The sequence below is a fragment of the Symphalangus syndactylus genome, chromosome 9 (genome assembly GCF_028878055.3).
Source record: "Symphalangus syndactylus isolate Jambi chromosome 9, NHGRI_mSymSyn1-v2.1_pri, whole genome shotgun sequence".
Taxonomy (NCBI): domain Eukaryota; kingdom Metazoa; phylum Chordata; class Mammalia; order Primates; family Hylobatidae; genus Symphalangus; species Symphalangus syndactylus.
Window position 1 is genome coordinate 41,551,623 of NC_072431.2, and position 17,386 is coordinate 41,569,008.

General features: G+C 39.0%; 1 protein-coding gene across 3 annotated transcripts in view; it reads left to right on the forward strand.

The window, feature by feature from the left end:
* LOC129489445 (CD302 antigen) overlaps positions 1-17,386 on the forward strand; it is a 149,458-nt gene that overhangs the window by 70,914 nt on the left and 61,158 nt on the right. For all 3 annotated transcript variants that reach the window (XM_055292001.2, XM_055292000.2, XM_055292004.2), the window contains exons 27-29: positions 1,112-1,279; positions 3,756-3,872; positions 15,572-15,766. In XM_055292001.2, the coding sequence (XP_055147976.1) occupies positions 1,112-1,279; positions 3,756-3,872; positions 15,572-15,766 (480 nt within the window). The remainder of the gene's footprint in view (positions 1-1,111; positions 1,280-3,755; positions 3,873-15,571; positions 15,767-17,386) is intronic.

Here is a 17,386-nt window from a genome sequence, read left to right on the forward strand (position 1 = left end):
GTAGAATTATATATTAAATATATTATTATTAATGGGTTATTTTAGGCATGTTTTATTTTTATGTCAGCTGACAATGGGGATTAACACTTTAAAGTCCCATTGTTACTCTACCTCTTTCTGCATATATTTATAGTTGTAGAAAGCTTACATTTGTGAGAATTCTTTTGTGATTCATAATATCACAACTAACAGGACTTTTATGAGTCTTAAGATTCACAGCAACCACCTCAAGCTAGCTTAAGACAAGGGGAAATTTAGGATCCCCAAAACGCGGATAGAGCTGAACCTATAACTGGAGATGAGTTGACAATTTCTAAATTTCACTTTATAAATCCTTAGAGAAAATCTCATGAACTTAGCCTCAGTCAGGTGTGCAATCTCTAGCCCAGTCAGAGGAAAGTGTTTTCACAACTGTCAAGGTCACATTTGTGGGTTTGTGGTAGAAAGAAGACACTGCTTCATGGACAAAGGGACATACTGTGATCCAGGAGAGATACTGAGTGATCTCTGCCACATATTAAATCAGTTTAATGTATTTGAGTAGAATATGTTCATATTTGTATCTTTGTGAATGTATGGCCTTTTCATAAAATGGAAAAAGATCATAATCAGATAGGGTAGATGTCAGATTTTAAATATTATTTTTATTTGACTTGGTTAAAGCAATAACTTATTTAGAACATCAATGTTTCATTTAAATGTTCCTTTAAAATTAATAGTATCAGTAGACAGAAACTTGAAAATGAATTCTCAGAGTTATAGTTAGGTGACTTTTAATAATGAATAAGTTTGTACAGCATCTCTAGGGGTGGTCCCTTGTACTTGACATTTGGTAATGCAGGAAGACAGAAACTGCATTTAACCTAATAGCATCTCATTTTTTACATTCTTCCACGCCACAGTAGGGGTAAGAAAATTGTGACAAGTAATTTCCTTGCTATAGAAAGCTGGCTTTTTGTGTGCTATATCTGAGTATAAACAGAGACAGGCTTCACTAGGTTATTACTTCTTGGCTTCCTGAATATTTCCTACAAATCAAGCCTAATGACTGCAAACAGGATTTAACATTTATATCACAAATTAGAATTCTTACCATTAACTCTTTTTCTAGATGAGACTGAAAAAGAGGTCAAACCAGTCGACAGTGTTAAATGTCCATCTCCTGTTCTAAATACTCCATGGATACCATTTCAGAACTGTTGCTACAATTTCATAATAACAAAGAATAGGCACATGGCAACAATACAGGATGAGGTTCATTCTAAATGCCAGAAACTGAGTAAGTATTATATTAGTCCATTCTCACGTTGCTCTAAGGACATACCCGAGACTAGGTAATTTATAAAGAAAAAGAGGTGTGGGAATTGAACAATGAGAACTCATGGACACAGGAAGGGGAACATCACGCTCTGGGGACTGTTGTGGGGTGGGGGGAGGGGGGAGGGACAGCATTAGGAGATACACCTAATGCTAAATGACGAGTTAATGGGTGCAGGAAATCAACATGGCACATGGATACATATGTAACAAACCTGCACATTGTGCACATGTACCCTAAAACCCTAAAGTATAATAAAAAAAAAAAAAAAAAAGAGGTTTAATGGCCTCACAGTTCCACATGGCTGGGGAGGCCTCACAATCCTGGCAGAAGGCAAAGGAGAAGCAAAGACATGTTTACATGGCAGCAGGCAAGAGAGCATGTGCAGGGAAACTGCCCTTTGTAAAACCATCAGATCTCATAAGACTTACTATCACGAGAACAGCATGGGAAAAACCCACCCTCATGATTCAATTACCTCCCACCAGGTCCCTCCCATGACATGTGGGGATTATGGGAGCTACAATTCAACATGAGATTTGGATGGGGAAACAGCCAAACCATATCAAGTATATTATACTGTCATTACTTATTGTATTTTGCTAATTAAAAAAATATTTCCTGTGTTACAAATATTTCTAATTAGCACTAGTAACTAGATGTCAAAAATATTCATCTCCTGATATCTCCATTATCAGTGACAAAGTATTAAAATTTGTGTTAGTTAAAATGGAAAGTATAGGCATAACTCCTTTCTTTACTCATCCATTCAAGAACTAGTCTATGTTTGTAAGGAAGGCGGGTTCTCCTTTAAAAGGAAAAGAAATGGGCTAGGCATATTGGCTCATGCCTGTAATCCTAGTTCTCCAGGAGGCTGAAGTGGGAGGATTGTTTGATGCCAAGAATTCAAGACCAGCCTGAGCAACATAGTGAGACTTTCTCTCTGCAAAAAATTAAAAGCATGGTGGCACATGCCTGTAATTCTAGCTACTTGGGAGGCTAAGGAGGGAGGATCTTTGAACCCAAGAGGTTGAAGCTGCAGTGAGCTGTGATTGCACCACCTGCACTCCAGCCTGGATGACAGGTGACCCTGTCTCCAAAAAAAAAAAAAAGGAAGGGGGAAAGAAATGACACACAAGAGAGCAGAGAACTGGACATTAAATCAAGCTAGGCTATGGGGAAGTGGAAGTAGGTTAGTTGGAGCAGTCAAAAGCTTAGATACACCACAAAGAAGCAGCTAAGCTTAAAGAAGTGCACAGTTCACACTTTCAGCTCTCAAGAGTCTTCAGATAATTCCTGTGAGATCCACCAAGGATTTGTGACTTCCAAATGATGGAACTCTTGGAACCAATGGAACAATGAACTTAGTGAAAGTTACTATAGAAAATATCAAACCATTATTTCCCAAAGCATGCTCTGTATAACATCAGTCTTGAGAGATGTTCTGCAAAAAATCCTTAGAATAAGGTTGAAAAAAATAATCAACAAAAAAGAAAAAGGTTGAGAAACACTAGACACGATAGCTTCCTGTTGGACGTTAACAAATGTACATTAACATGTACCTTGAGAAATACTGGCATAAATAAACTAGTTTAACTTTGTTTAAACCAATGTTTGCAAAATTTTTTAAAAATCCATGTAGATCTTTTCTGGAACTTCCTTGTTAATTTTGTGAGGAACACCCTTTGGGAAATATTAAGCCTTTTTAATCCTCATACTGAAAACTAAGGAAAAGGAAGATCTGTCGTATAACCTAGCAGTCCCCAACCTTTTTGGCACCGACAGGGAGGGGTGGATGGTTTCAGGATGGAACTGTTCCACCTCAGATCATCAGGCCTTGGTTAGATTCTCATAAGGGGTATGCAAGCTATATCCCTCGCATGTGTAGTTCACAAGAGGGTTTGTGCTCCTCTGTCAATCTAATGCCACTGTGCTCTAACAGGAGACAGAGCTCAAGCGGTGATGCTTGCTTGCTTGCTGCTCACCTCCTGCTATATGGCCCGGTTCCTAACAGTCCTGATTCCTAACAGTACCAGTGTGTGGCCCAGGGGTTAGGGATCCCTGTTACAGTTCATCTAAGAGGTGCTAATTATTATAGCGTAATCTTTGACGGTATATCATTACTATGGGTGGATTTATACCAACTGAAAATTACCTTTAAATAGGGGAAAGTGAAGTGAATCAATGTTTTAAATTCTCTACTCAGCTACTAGTTTTCTATTATACCATAAGACCAAATTTAACATCAAAACATTTGAAAACTCCTTAACCTACTAATTTTAGTACAATGGGATAATTTTATTTTACATATCTTTCTAATTGTCCAATATTGTTTACATTTTGAAGTATATTAAACTGAGAACTAAAATGTTTTAAACTTATCAAAGTGTTCTAGATAAATAATTGTTAAAATTATTGATTATTTTTTATTCAACAGATCCAAAATCACATATTCTGAGTATTCGAGATGAAAAGGAGAATAACTTTGTTCTTGAGCAACTACTGTACTTCAATTATATGGCTTCATGGGTCATGTTAGGAATAACTTATGGAAGTAAGTTGTAAATCTGCCAATTTTCTCCACTTGTTTTTGTACTTCATTATAACATAATTATCAAGCCATAGTTCTTCAAAGTACATGTCTATCAATACATGAAAGTATAATTATGTACTTAACATAACTTACATAAATACCAAGACAGTTTTTGTGTCTCTGCTCTGCCTTTATCATTGAGTTTAAAGTTAAATGGCGGAAAATAATTTTCTGAATTAGTTTGTTCCCACACTGCTAAAAAGAACTACCTGAACCTGGGTAATTTACGAAGAAAAGAGCTTTAATTGAGTCACGGTTCCACAAGCTTTACAGAAAGCATGGCTGGGAAGCCTCAGGAAACTTACAATCATGTCAGAGGCGAATGGGAAACAAGCAGGTTTTACTATGGTGGAGCAGGAGAGAGAGTGAAGGAGGAGGTACTACACACTTTTGAACAACCAGATCTCATGAGAACTCACTCGCTATCACGAGAACAGCAAGGGGGAAAATCACCTCCCACCAGGCCCCTCCTCCAAGACTGAAGATCATAATTCAACATGAGATTTGGATGAGGACACAGAGCCAAACCATGTCAATTTTCTTTTTTCACTCTTTTATCTAGCAACTCAAGACTAACTAAAAATGATCACCATCCCATATAAATCTTCAATACTTACTTTATGATTCCACTAACTATGTGAGATGAGCAAGAACAGAATCACTATTCTATTAGTGTTGCACTTTTGGGTTTATAACCCTGGCTTAGTTTATACTGGCCCACATATGATAAGCATTAGAAAAATGAGACACATGGCCAGGTGTAGTGCCTCACGCCTATAATCCCAGCACTTTGGGAGGCCGAGGCGGGTGGATCACCAGAGGTCAGGAGTTCGAGACCAGCCTGGCCAACATGGTGAAACCCCGTCTCTACTAAAAATACAAAAATTAGCCAGGTGTGGTGACGTGTGCCTAGCTACTTGGGAAGCTGAGGCGGGAGAATCACTTGAACCTGGGAGGCAGAGGTTGTGGTGAGCCAAGATCATGCCACCACACTCCAGCCAGGGCAACAGAGCGAGACTCAAGACTCTGTCTCAAAAAAATAAAAAATAAAATAAAATAAAAAATAGAAAAATGAGACACATGGTCTGACAATGGGCTCGAATATTTGGAATTTGGACTAAATACCACAAATCCAAAATATGATTGATACAAATTTTTTTAAAACAGAGTCTAATATAGAGGAAACAAGACCAATTTAGAAAGATGCTCAGAAATGTCCTGAAAATCATAGACATTTTGGAATTAGGAAAACCTTTCCACGGCCATAGAGCATCAAAAGCATACATTTACTCTAAAGAGGGTTTGATAAGGGGCACAGGACAATGATAACCAGGGGTAGGGGAGGAAAAGAAGCTAAATTCCTCAAATCTGCCTGTTTTAAAAATAGGCTTCTCCTTTGCTCTCTAACCCATCTGTTTCTTGGGGTTACCAATGTTTTCCTGAAATGTTTATGGTTGGCAGAGGGGTTAATGAAAATTAAACTATCAAGCAATAGATAAAGACTTGGTTCACCAGGTGAGGATAAGTTCATCATAGTAGGACTTAGTTGGCCCAAGCCTTTTCTCTAATGACACTTAACTACCCTTGAATTAAAATGGAGAGAAACTAGCTGGAAAATACTGAGGCTTCACCTGAAAGTGACTGAAGAAACAATGGTCTTGTATTGAGCCATAGAGACCACACCCAGGACAGAGCGATTGAAATTGTACCCTTTGATATACTTTGTAGTTATATTATCAGAAACAACTGAAAATGTATTATATATTCTCAAAAAGCATTTTTAGATCAGAAGACTCCCTCATTGTTTTATCTTCTTTTATAAAATGTTTGAGTAATAAAATTTTTATTAAAATATACAGACATATGAGGGACATATAGAAAGACATTTCAGGCAAATGGCACACTTGATTTGAATCTCATTCTTACCGACTTAATTTACATCTGTAAGTTACTGTTTTGGGTTACTTTGATATACTTATAAAGTATTTAATTTTTTGGCCCCTATACAAGGAATTCTGTTTTTTAAAACAGTTTTGACTTTTCAATAGCAGGGCCATGAATAGAAATCATTGTAAGTCACTGTTTTTGGTTACATCGATATACTTATAGAATATTTAATTGTATTTGGCACCTACCCAAAGAATTTTTTTTTTAAACATTTTTTATTTTTCAATAGCAGGGCCATGAATAGAAATTACTATGAGAAGCCACAGTATGTCAACTGAGAGATACATTAAGCCAAGTGAAAAAAGTGACTTTTTCTTAAAACAACTTTAGAAATCTACTATTGCACATCATATTGGGCAGAAAATTGATAACTTTGAAGTTTGGGAGAAGGGAAGAGGAACTGGAAGGCATGAGATGATATAAAGCAGCAAACAAGAACCAAATCGTGTGTGCAGTGCTTCTAATGTGTCATTGCTGCAGGCAGATGTTTAGGGGTCTTGCCTTGGGAGATGGTAATCAGTGAAAACCAGAAATAACCAGGACAACATTGGGTATGTGTAGGTAGTGATGGCATCAATCTTTATACCAACTTATAATTGTAATAGGCCTAGCACCTTTTTTTAAAGCTTTATTGCAACCATCACTACCCCAAAAAGAAACACAATACCCACTAGCATTCCCTCCCTGTTTCCTAGTCCTCAGCAACCACTGATCTACTTTCTGTCTCTACAGATTGCCTGAATGTAAAATTCTGGACATTTTACATAAATGAGATCATACCATGTGTGCTTTTTGCGTGTGACTGGCTTTTTCCATTAAGCATAAAGATTTTAAAGTGTATCCATATTGTAGCATCAGTACATTATTCCTTTTTATGACTGAATAAAATTCCATTCTATGGATATAATACATTTTATTTATCCATGTATCAGTTGAACATTTAGGTAAAACAACCTAAATTTTAAGCCATTTTTAGTTATTATGTATAATGCTTCTCTGATCATTCACCTGCAAGTTTTTGCATGGACATATGTTTCCATTTCTCTTGGGTAAACCCCTAGGAATGGAATTGCTGCATCTTTTGTTTAACGCTTTGAAGAACTACCAGGTTGTTTTCCAAACCAGCTATACCATTTTCCATTCCCGGTGTATGAGAGTACTGATTTCTCCATATCGATGCCAGCATTTGTGTGTTTTTCATTATAGCCATCTAAGTGAGCGTGAAATGATATCTCACTAGGATTTTTATTTCATTTCCCTAATGGCTAATGATATTAAGCATCTTTTCATGTGCTTATTGAATATTTGTATATCGCCTTTGCAGAAATCCATATTCAGATTTTTTGCTCATGTTTTAAATTGAGTCTTTTTATTGTTGAGGTGTAAGAATTCTTTATATATTCTGGATATAAATCCTTTGTCCAATAAATAATTTCCAAATATTTTCTCCCATGACTTTACTTATACCACAAAAATGTTTTTCTTTTTTTTTCTTCTTTTTTTATTGTACTTTAAGTTCTGGGGTACATGTGTAGAGCGTGCAGTTTTGTTACATAGGTATACACGTGCCATGGTGGTTTGCTGCACCTATCAACCCGTCACCTACATTAGGTATTGCTCCTAATGTTATCCCTCCCCTAGCCCCCTACCCGCCGACAGGCCCAGTGTGTGATGTTCCCCTGCCTGTGTCCATGTGTTCTCATTGTTCAGCTCCCACTTATGAATGAGAACACGCGGTGTTTGGTTTTCTGTTCCTGTGTTAATTTGCTGAGATTGATGGTTTCTAGCTTCATCCATGTCCCTGCAAAGGACATGAACTCATCATTTTTTATGGCTACATAGTATTCTATGGTATATATGTGCCACATTTTCTTTATCCAGTTTATCATTGATGGACATTAGGGTTGGTTCCAAGTCTTTGCTATTGGAATAGTGCCACAGTAAACATACATGTGCATACATCTTTATAGTGGAATGATTTATAATCCTTTGGGTATATACCCAGTAATGGGATTGCTGGGTCAAATGGTATTTCTAGTTCTAGATCCTTAAGGAATCGCCATACTTTCTTCCACAATGGTTGAACTAATGTACACTCCCACCAACAGTGTAAAAGCATTCCTATTTCTCCACATCCTCTCCAGCACCTATTGTTCCTGACTTTTAATGATTCCATTCTAACTGGCATGAGATGGTATCTCATTGTGGTTTTGATTTGCATTTCTCTAATGACCAGCGATGATGAGCATTTTTTCATGTGTCTGTTGGCTGCATAAATGTCTTCTCTTGAGAAGTGTCTGTTCATATCCTTTGCCCACTTTTTGATGGGGTTGTTTGTTTTTTCTTGTAAATTTGTTGAAGTTCCTTGTAGATTCTGGATATTAGCCCTCTGTCAGATGGATAGACTGCAAAAGTTTTCTCTCATTTTGTATGTTCCCTGTTCACTCTGATGATAGTTTATTTTGCTGTGCAGAAGCTCTTTAGTTTAATTAGATCCCATTTGTCAATTTTGGCTTTTGTTCCCATTGCTTTTGGTGTTTTAGACATGAAGTCCTTGCCCATGCCTATGTCCTGAATGGTATTGCCCAGGTTTTCTTCTAGGATTTTTATGGTCATAGGTCTTACATTTAAGTCTTTGATCCATCTTGAGTTGATTTTTGTAAAAGTTGTAAGGAAGGGGGATCCAGTTTCAGTTTTCTACATATGGCTAGCCAGTTTTCCCAACACCATTTATTAAATAGGGAATATTTTATCCATTGCTTGTTTGTGTCAGATTTGTCAAAGATCAGATGGTTGTAGATGTGTGGTGTTATTTCTGAGGCCTCTGTTCTGTTCCATTGGTCTATGTCTCTGTTTTGGTACCAGTACCATGATGTTTTGGTTACTGTAGCCTCATAGTATAGTTTGAAGTCAGGTAGCATGATGCCTCTATCTTTGTTCTTCTTGACCAGGATTGTCTTGGCTATGCAGGCTCTTTTTTGGTCCCATATGAAGTTTAAAGTAGTTTTCTCCAATTCTGTGAAGAAAGTCTGTGGTAGCTCCATGGGGATAGCATTGAATCTATAAATTACTTTGGGCAGTATGGCCATTTTCATGATATTTATTCTACCTATCCATGAGCATGGAATGTTTTTCCATTTGTTTGTGTCCTCTTTCATTTCATTGAGCAGTGGTTTGTAGTTCTCCTTGAAGAGGTCCTTCACATCCCTTGTAAGTTGTATTCCTAGGTATTTTATTCTCTTCGTAGTAATTGTGAATGGGAGTTCACTCATGATTTGGCTCTCTATTTGTCTGTTATTGGTGTACAGCAATGCTTGTGATTTTTGCACATTGATTTTGTATCTTGAGACTTTGCTGAGGTTCCTTATCAGCTTAAGGAGATTTGGGGCTGAGGTGATGGGGTTTTCTAAATATATAATCATGTCATCTGCAAACAGAGACAATTTGACTTCTTCTCTTCCTATTTGAATGCCCTTCATTTCTTTCTCCTGCCTGATTGCCCTGGCCGGAACTTCCAATACTATGTTGAACAGGAGAGGTGAGAGAGGGCATCCTTATCTTGTGTCGGTTTTCAAAGGGAATGCTTCCAGTTTTTGCTTATTCAGTATGATATTGGCTGTGGGTTTGTCATGAATAGCTCTTACTATTTTGAGATACGTTCCATCAATACCTAGTTTACTGAGAGTTTTTAGCATGAAGGGATGTTGAATTTTGTTGAAGGCCTTTTCTGCACTATTGAGATAATCATGTAATTTTTGTCATTGGTTCTGTTTATGTGATGGATTATGTTTATTGATTTGCATATGTTGAACCAGCCTTGCATCCCAGGTATGAAGCTGACTTGATCCTGGTGGATAAGCTTTTTGATGTGCTGCTGGATTTGGTTTGCCAGTATTTTCTTGAGGATTTTTGCATCAATGTTCATCAGAGATATTGGCCTGAAATTTTCTTTTTTTGTTGTGTTTCTGCCAGGTTTTGGTATCAGGATGATGCTGGCCTCATAAAATGAGTTAAGGAGGAGTCCCTCTTTTTCTATTGTTTGGAATAGTTTCAGAAGGAATGGTACCAGCTCCTCTTTGTACCTCTGGTAGAATTCGGCTGTGAATCTGTCTGGTCCTGGACTTTTTTCGGTTGGTAGGCTATTAATTATTGCCTAAATTTCAGAACTTGTTATTGGTTTATTCAGGGATTCAGCTTCTTCCTGGTTTAGACTTGGGAGGGTGTATGTGTCCACGAATTTATCCATTTCTTCTAGATTTTCTAGTTTATTTGCATAGAGGTATTTATAGTATTCTCTGATGGTAGTTTGTATTTCTGTGGGATCAGGCCAATATCTCTGATGAACATTGATGCAAAAATCCTCAAGAAAATACTGGCAAACCAAATCCAGCAGCACATCACAATCATTTTTTATTGTGTCTATTTGATTCTTCTCTCTTTTCTTCTTTATTAGTCTGGCTAGTGGTCTATCTATTTTGTTGATCTTTTCAAAAAAACAGCTCCTGGATTCATTGATTTTTTGAAGGTTTTTTTGTGTCTCTATCTCCTTCAGTTCTGCTCTGATGTAGTTATTTCTTGTCTTCTGCTAGCTTTTGAATTTGTTTGCTGTTGCTTCTCTACTTCTTTTAACTTTGATGTTAGGGTGTTAATTTTAGATCCTTCCTGCTTTCTCTTGTGGGTATTTAGTGCTATAAGTTTCCCTCTACACACTGCTTTAAATGTGTCCCAGAGATTCTGGTATGTTGTGTCTTTGTTCTCATTGGTTTCAAAGAACATCTTTATTTCTGCCTTCATTTCGTTATTTACCAGTAGTCATTCGGGTGCAAGTTGTTCAGTTTGCACGTAGTTGTGCGGTTTTGAGTGAGTTTCTTAATCCCGAGTTCTAGTTTGATTGCACTGTGGTATGACAGACTGTTACGATTTCCATTCTTTTGCTTTTGCTTAGGAGTGTTTTACTTCCAATTATGTGGTCAATTTTAGAATAAGTGTGATGAGGTGCTGAGAAGAATGTATATTCTATTGATTGGGACTGGAGAGTTCTGCAGATGGCTATTAGGTCCACTTGGTCCAGAGCTGAGTTCAAGTCCTGAATATCCTTGTTAATTTTCTGTCTCATTGATCTGTCTAATATTGACAGTGGGGTGTTAAAGTCTCCCACTATTATTGTGTGGGAGCTTAAGTCTCTCTGTAGGTCTCTATGAACTTGCTTTGTGAATCTGGGTGCTCCTGTATTGGGTGCATATATATTTAGGATAGTTAGCTCTTCTTGTTGAATTGATCCCTTTACCATTATGTAATGGCCTTCTTTGTCTCTTTTGATCTTTATTGGTTTAAAGTCTGTTTTATCAGAGATTAGGATTGCAACTCCTGCTTTTTGTTTTGTTTTGTTTTCCATTTGCTTGGTAAATATTCCTCCATCACTTTATTTTGAGCCTATTTGTGTCTTTGCACATGAGATGAGTCTCCTGAGTACAGCACACTGATGTGTCTTGACTCTTTATGCAATTTGCCAGTCATATCTTTTAATTGGGGGCATTTAGCCCCTTTACGTTTAAGGTTAATATTGTTATGTGTGAATTTGATCCTGTCGTTATGATGCTAGCTGATTGTTTTGCCTGTTAGTTGATGAAGTCTCTTCATAGTGTCAATGTTCTTTACAGTTTGGTGTGTTTTGCAGTGGCTGATACCGGTTTTTCCTTTCCATGTTTAGTGCTTCCTTCAGGTGCTCTTTTAAGGCAGGCTTGGTGGTGACAAACTCTCTCAGCACTTGCCTGTCTGTAAAGGATTTTATTGCTTCTTTGCTTATGAAGCTTAGTTTGGCTAGATATGAAATTCTGGGCTGAAAATTCTTTTCTTTAGGAATGTTGAATATTGCCCCCCACTCTCTTCTGGCTTGTAAGGCTTCTGCAGGGATATCTAATGTTAGTCTGATGGGCTTCCCTTTGTGGGTAACCAACCTTTCTCTCTGGCTGCCCTTAACATTTTTTCCTTCATTTCAACCTTGGTAAATCAGATGATTATGTGTCTTGGGGTTGCTCCTCTCGAGGAGTATCTTTGGGTTGTTCTCTGTATCTCTTGAATTTGAATGTTGGCCTGTCTTGCTAGGTTGGTGAAGTTCTCCCAGATAATATCCTGAAGTGTGTTTTCCAACTTTGTTCCATTCTCCTCATCACTTTCAGGTACACCAGTCAAACATAGATTTGGTCTTTTCATGTAGTCCCATATTTCTTGGAGGCTTTGTTCATTCCTTTTTATTCTTTTTTCTTTAATCTTGTCTTCTCTCTTTATTTCATTAAGTTGATCTTCAATCTCTGATATCCTTTCTTCCGCTTGATCAGTTCAGCTACTGATACTTGTGTATGCTTCACGAAGTTCTCGTGCTGTGTTTTTCAGCTCTATCAGGTCATTAATGTTCTTCTCTACACTGGTTATTCTAGTTAGCAGTTCCTCTAACCTTTTTTCAAGGTTCTTAGCTTCCTTGCATTGGGTTAGAACATGCTCCTTTAGCTCAGAGCAATTTGTTATTACCCACCTTCTGAAGCCCACTTCTGTCAATTTGTCAAACTCTTTCTCCATCCAGTTTTGTTCGCTAGCTGGTGAAGAGTTGTGATCCTTTGGAGGAGAAGAGGCGTTCTGGTTTTTGGAATTTTCAGCCTTTTTGCACTGGTTTCTCCCCATCTTTATGGATTTATCTTCCTTTGGTCTTTAATATTGGTGACCTTCGGATAGGGCCTTTGAGTGGACGTGCTATTCATTTCTGTTTGTTAGTTTTCCTTCTAACAGGCCCCTCTGCTGCCGGTCTGCTGGAGTTTGCTGGATGTCCACCCGACTCTGTTTGCCTAGGTATCACCAGCGGAGGCTGCAGAACAGCAAAGATTGCTGCTTGTTCTTCCCTCTGGAAGCTTCTTCCCAGAGGGGCACTTGCCCGATGCCACCCAGAGCGCTCCTGTATGAAATGTCTGTCGGGCCCTACTGGGAGGTGTCTCCCAGTCAGAATACATGGGGGTCAGGGACCCACTTGAGGAGGCAGTCTGACCCTTAGCACAGCTCGAACGCTGTGCTGGCAGGTCCGCTGCTCTCTTCAGAGCCGTCAGGCAGGGATATTTAAGTCTGCTATAAGTCCCTGCTGCCTTTTTTTCAGAGATGCCCTGCCCAGAGAGGAGAAATAGGGCCATCTGGCCACAGCAGCCATGCTGAGCTGCAGTGGGCTCCACCCAGTTCAAACTTCCCAGCAGGTTTGTTTACACTGGGAGCATAAAACTGCCTACTCAAGCCTCAGCAATGGCGGATGCCACTCCCCCGACCAAGCTCTAGCGTCCCAGGTCAATCTCAGACTTCTGCTGTGCTGGCAGCAAGAATTTCAAGCCAGTTGATCTTAGTTTCCTGGGCTCCATAGGGGTGGGACCCGCCTAGCCAGACCACTTGGCTCCCTGGCTTCAGCACCCCTTTCCAGGGGAGTGAACAGTTCTGTCTCACCAGCATTCCAGGCACCACTGGGGTATGGGGAAAAAAGAACTCCTGCAGCTAGTTTGGTGTCCGCCCAAATGGCTGCCCAGTTTTGTGCTTGAAACCCAGGGCCCTGCTGGGGTAGGCATGAGAGGGAATCTCCTGGTTTGCAGGTTGCGAAGACCCTGGGACAAGCGCAGTATCTGTGCCGGAGTTCCTCAGGCTCAGCCCCTCGTGGCTTCCCTTGGGTAGGGGAGAAAATTCCCCGACCCCTTGCACTTCACAGGTGAGGCAATGCCCCACCCTGCTTCAGCTCGCCCTCTGTGGGCTGCACCCACTGTCCAACCAGTCCCAGTGAGATGAAGCCGGTACCTCAGTTGGAAATGCAGAAATCACCTGCCTTCTGCATCAATCTTGCTCGGAGCTGCAGACTGGAGTTGTTCCTATTTGGCCATCTTGCCAGCAATCCATCACAAAAGTGTTTTTCTTTTGTCATTTGTGCATATGTAAGAAGGCTTTGCTTACCCCAAGGTTATGAAGACTTACTCCTATGTTTTCTTTTTTTTTTTTTTTTTGAGACAGACTTTCGCTCTTGCCACCAAAGCTGAAGTGGTGTAGTGGCGTGATCTCGGCTCACTGCTACCTCCGCCTCCTAGGTTCAAGCAGTTCTCCAGCCTTAGCCTCTGGAGTAGCTGGGATTACAGGCACCTACCACCACGCCCAGCTAATTTTTGTATTTTTAGTAGAGATGGGGTTTTACCATGTTGGCCAGGCTGGTCTCGAACTCCTGACCTCAGGTGATCTGCCCACCTCAGCCTCCCAAAGTGCTGTGATTACAGGGGTGAGCCACCATGCCCGGCCTTCTGTGTTTTCTTCTAAAGATTTTATAGTTGTAGCTCTTATATTTATGTCTGTGATCTACTTTAATTTTTATGTGTGGTGAAAGAAAGGGGTCCAACTTCATTTTTTTTTTTTTACATGTGGATATCCAGTTTAGAAGACTATTCTTTCCACACTGAATTGTCTTGGCATCCTTCTTAAAAATCAACTGACCAGCCAGGCGTGGTGGCTCACACCTATAATAGCAGCACTTTGGGAGGCCAAGGCAGGTGGATTACAAGGTCAGGAGTTCAAGACCAGCCTGGCCAAGATGGTGAAACCCCATCTCTACTAAAAAATACAAAAGTTAGCTGGCCGTGGTGGCAGGTACTTGTAATCCCTGCTACTCGGGAGGCTGAGGCAGAGAATTGCTTGAACCCGGGAGGTGGAGGTTGCAGTGAGCTGAGATCGTGCCACTGCACTCCAGCCTGGGTGACAGAGTGAGACTCTGTCTCAAAGAAAAAAAAATTAATTGACCATAAGTATGCACAATTGTGAACAGTGTATGTCCAGAGAAGAAATTTCTGTGGCGACTTTTATAACTTATCAATCATGTTTTAAATAAAATAGTTATGTTCATTTCCATTGCAATTAAACGTATATGTAAGAGAAAATGATATTTTTTTATTTCAATAGTTTTTGGGGAACAGGTGGTGGTTGGTTACGTAGATAAGTTCTTTAGTGTTGATTTCTGAGATTTTGGTGCACCCATCGCATGAGCAGTGTACACTGTACCTAGTGTGTAATCTTTTATCCCTCACCCCCTCCCACCCTTCCCCCGAGTCCCCAGAATCCATTGTATCATTTTTATGCCTTTGCATCCTCATAGCTTAGCTCCCACTTGGTGAGAACACACAATGTTTGGTTTTCCATTCCTGAGTTACTTCACTTAGAATAATGATCTCCATTTCCATTCAGGTTGCTGCAAATGCCATTATTTCATTCCTTTTTATGACTGAGTAGTATTCCATGGTACATATATACCACATTACCACATTTTCTTTATCCACTCGTTGATTGATGGGCATTTGGGCTGGTTCCATATTTTTGCTATTGTGAATTGTGCTGCTATAAACATGCATGTGCAAGTGTCTTTTTCATATAATGACTTCAAGAAAAGAATATTTGATGACAAAAATGAAATGTTATTACTGAAGGATGGTGGAATTATAGATCAATATTTATAGTTTGTATTTATATTCAAATTAAAAATGAGCATGATTTACTGTTATAATCAGAAAATATCTTAAAGGGTTATACATAATCATACAACCTTTTAGAAGGTGGGGAAAAGAGAAAATTAGTCAAGTTTGAAATCTTAACTATATAACTGTAATTCAAGTCTTGATTTAATCTCTAAGCATACGAAAAAAATGTTTCTTCTCTAGATAATTCTCTTATGTGGTCTGATAAGACCCCACTGTCATATACACATTGGAGAGCAGGAAGACCAACTATAAAAAATGAGAAGTTTTTGGCTGGTTTAAGTACTGACGGCTTCTGGGATATTCAAACCTTTAATATTATTGAAGAAACACTTTATTTTCACCAGCACAGCATTCTTGCTTGTAAAATTGAAATGGGTAAGTACAGTAATATAGAGTTTTCTTTCACTCCAGGGAAAGAATATAAGGCCATTAGTTCCGCTAGTGGGAATCATACAATCAAATGCTTCCTCTGTATTCAGTCCCGCGCAAGGTGTTACAGAGGTTATCAAGGAAGGAAAAGATACGCGCCCTGCTGTCAAGGTTTTGACCCTAAGGAGTAAAATGTAGTTGTGGAGACAGCATTAAATTCCTTATCATTGTTTAATGTAAATTAGTCTTAGATTAATTGGTACAGGCTTAAATTGTGGGGAAGTCAAAACTGATACATTGGAAAGGGGAATAACAAAAAATAAAAGGAAAGGCTTCAAGAAGAGGTGAAACTTGGTTGGGGTTTGAAAAATGGATAGGGTTTATATAAATAACAAAGTGTTTGGGGGACGAGTTTTAACATTCCGTGCAAAGTGAATGTCTCTCCACCTTGCTTAATCTTTAAATAAATCTATTTTTAAATATATGTTAGTTTTAATTTTTTCACAGCTTAAAAACTGTTAATTATTACCACTGTGCCCTAAAACTATCATTACTCCCACTGTGCCTGAAGCTCCCTGCTCACTGGGAGCCCGTAATGGTGGAGTGCTGGCTAGTTGGCTCAGTTACAGTGCCGCAGTCACTTCCCAAGACCATGTCCACCAGCAACCTCCAGGGATTCCTTATTCTAACCTACTTTGAGTCCATTTAACTTTTGAGACATTTTAGAAACTAGTCTCTATCCCCAATTTCTAGGCCTTCTCCCAGTTCCCTGTTTTTCCCCATTCTTGCTCAGCAAAGCATCTTTTTCTCAATCAAGCTGGTCTCTTCATTGTCCCTGGCACAGTGTATGCCCAGCCTCATACTTGCACCTTTATGTTTTCCTTCTGCCAAGAAGTTTTCCAATTTCTTTCTTTCTTTATTTTTTTTACATCTTTAATAAACTTTTCATTTTAGGATAGCTTTAGAGTTACAGAAAAGTTGCAAAGATAGTACAGAGCCTTCCCATCTATCCTACAATCAATTTCCCCTACTGTTGACATATTACTTTAGTATGGTACATTTGTCACAACTAATAAACCAATATTGATCCATTATTATTATTAACTAAAGTCCACACATTATTCAAATTTCTGTAGTTTTTATTTAACATACTTTTTCTTTCTAGGATCCCACCTTACCTTTAGTTCTCCTGCCTCCTTAGGCGCCTCTTGGCTAGGTGTTTTCTCAGACTTTTCTTATTTTTGCTGGCCTTGATAGTTGTGAGGAACACTGGTCATGTATTTGGTAGAACATCCCTCAGTTTGGGTTGGCGTATGTTTTTCTCCTGATTAAACTTGGGTTATAAGTTTTTGAGGGAAGACCAAAGATGTGAGGGAGCATTCTCACTTCACATGGACACCATGTACTATTCATATGACTTATCACTGGCCACCTGGCCCAAGGTAGTGTTTGTTAGGTTCTCTGCTGCAAAGTTACCCCTTTTCCTCCTTTCCATACTGTCTTCTTTCTAAGGAAGTCACTATGTTGAGTCCACACTTAATAGGGTAGAAAGTTATCCTCCACCTTCCTGTGAGGGCAGTATCCATATAAATTACTTGAAATTCTTCTGCACAGGATATTTGTCTA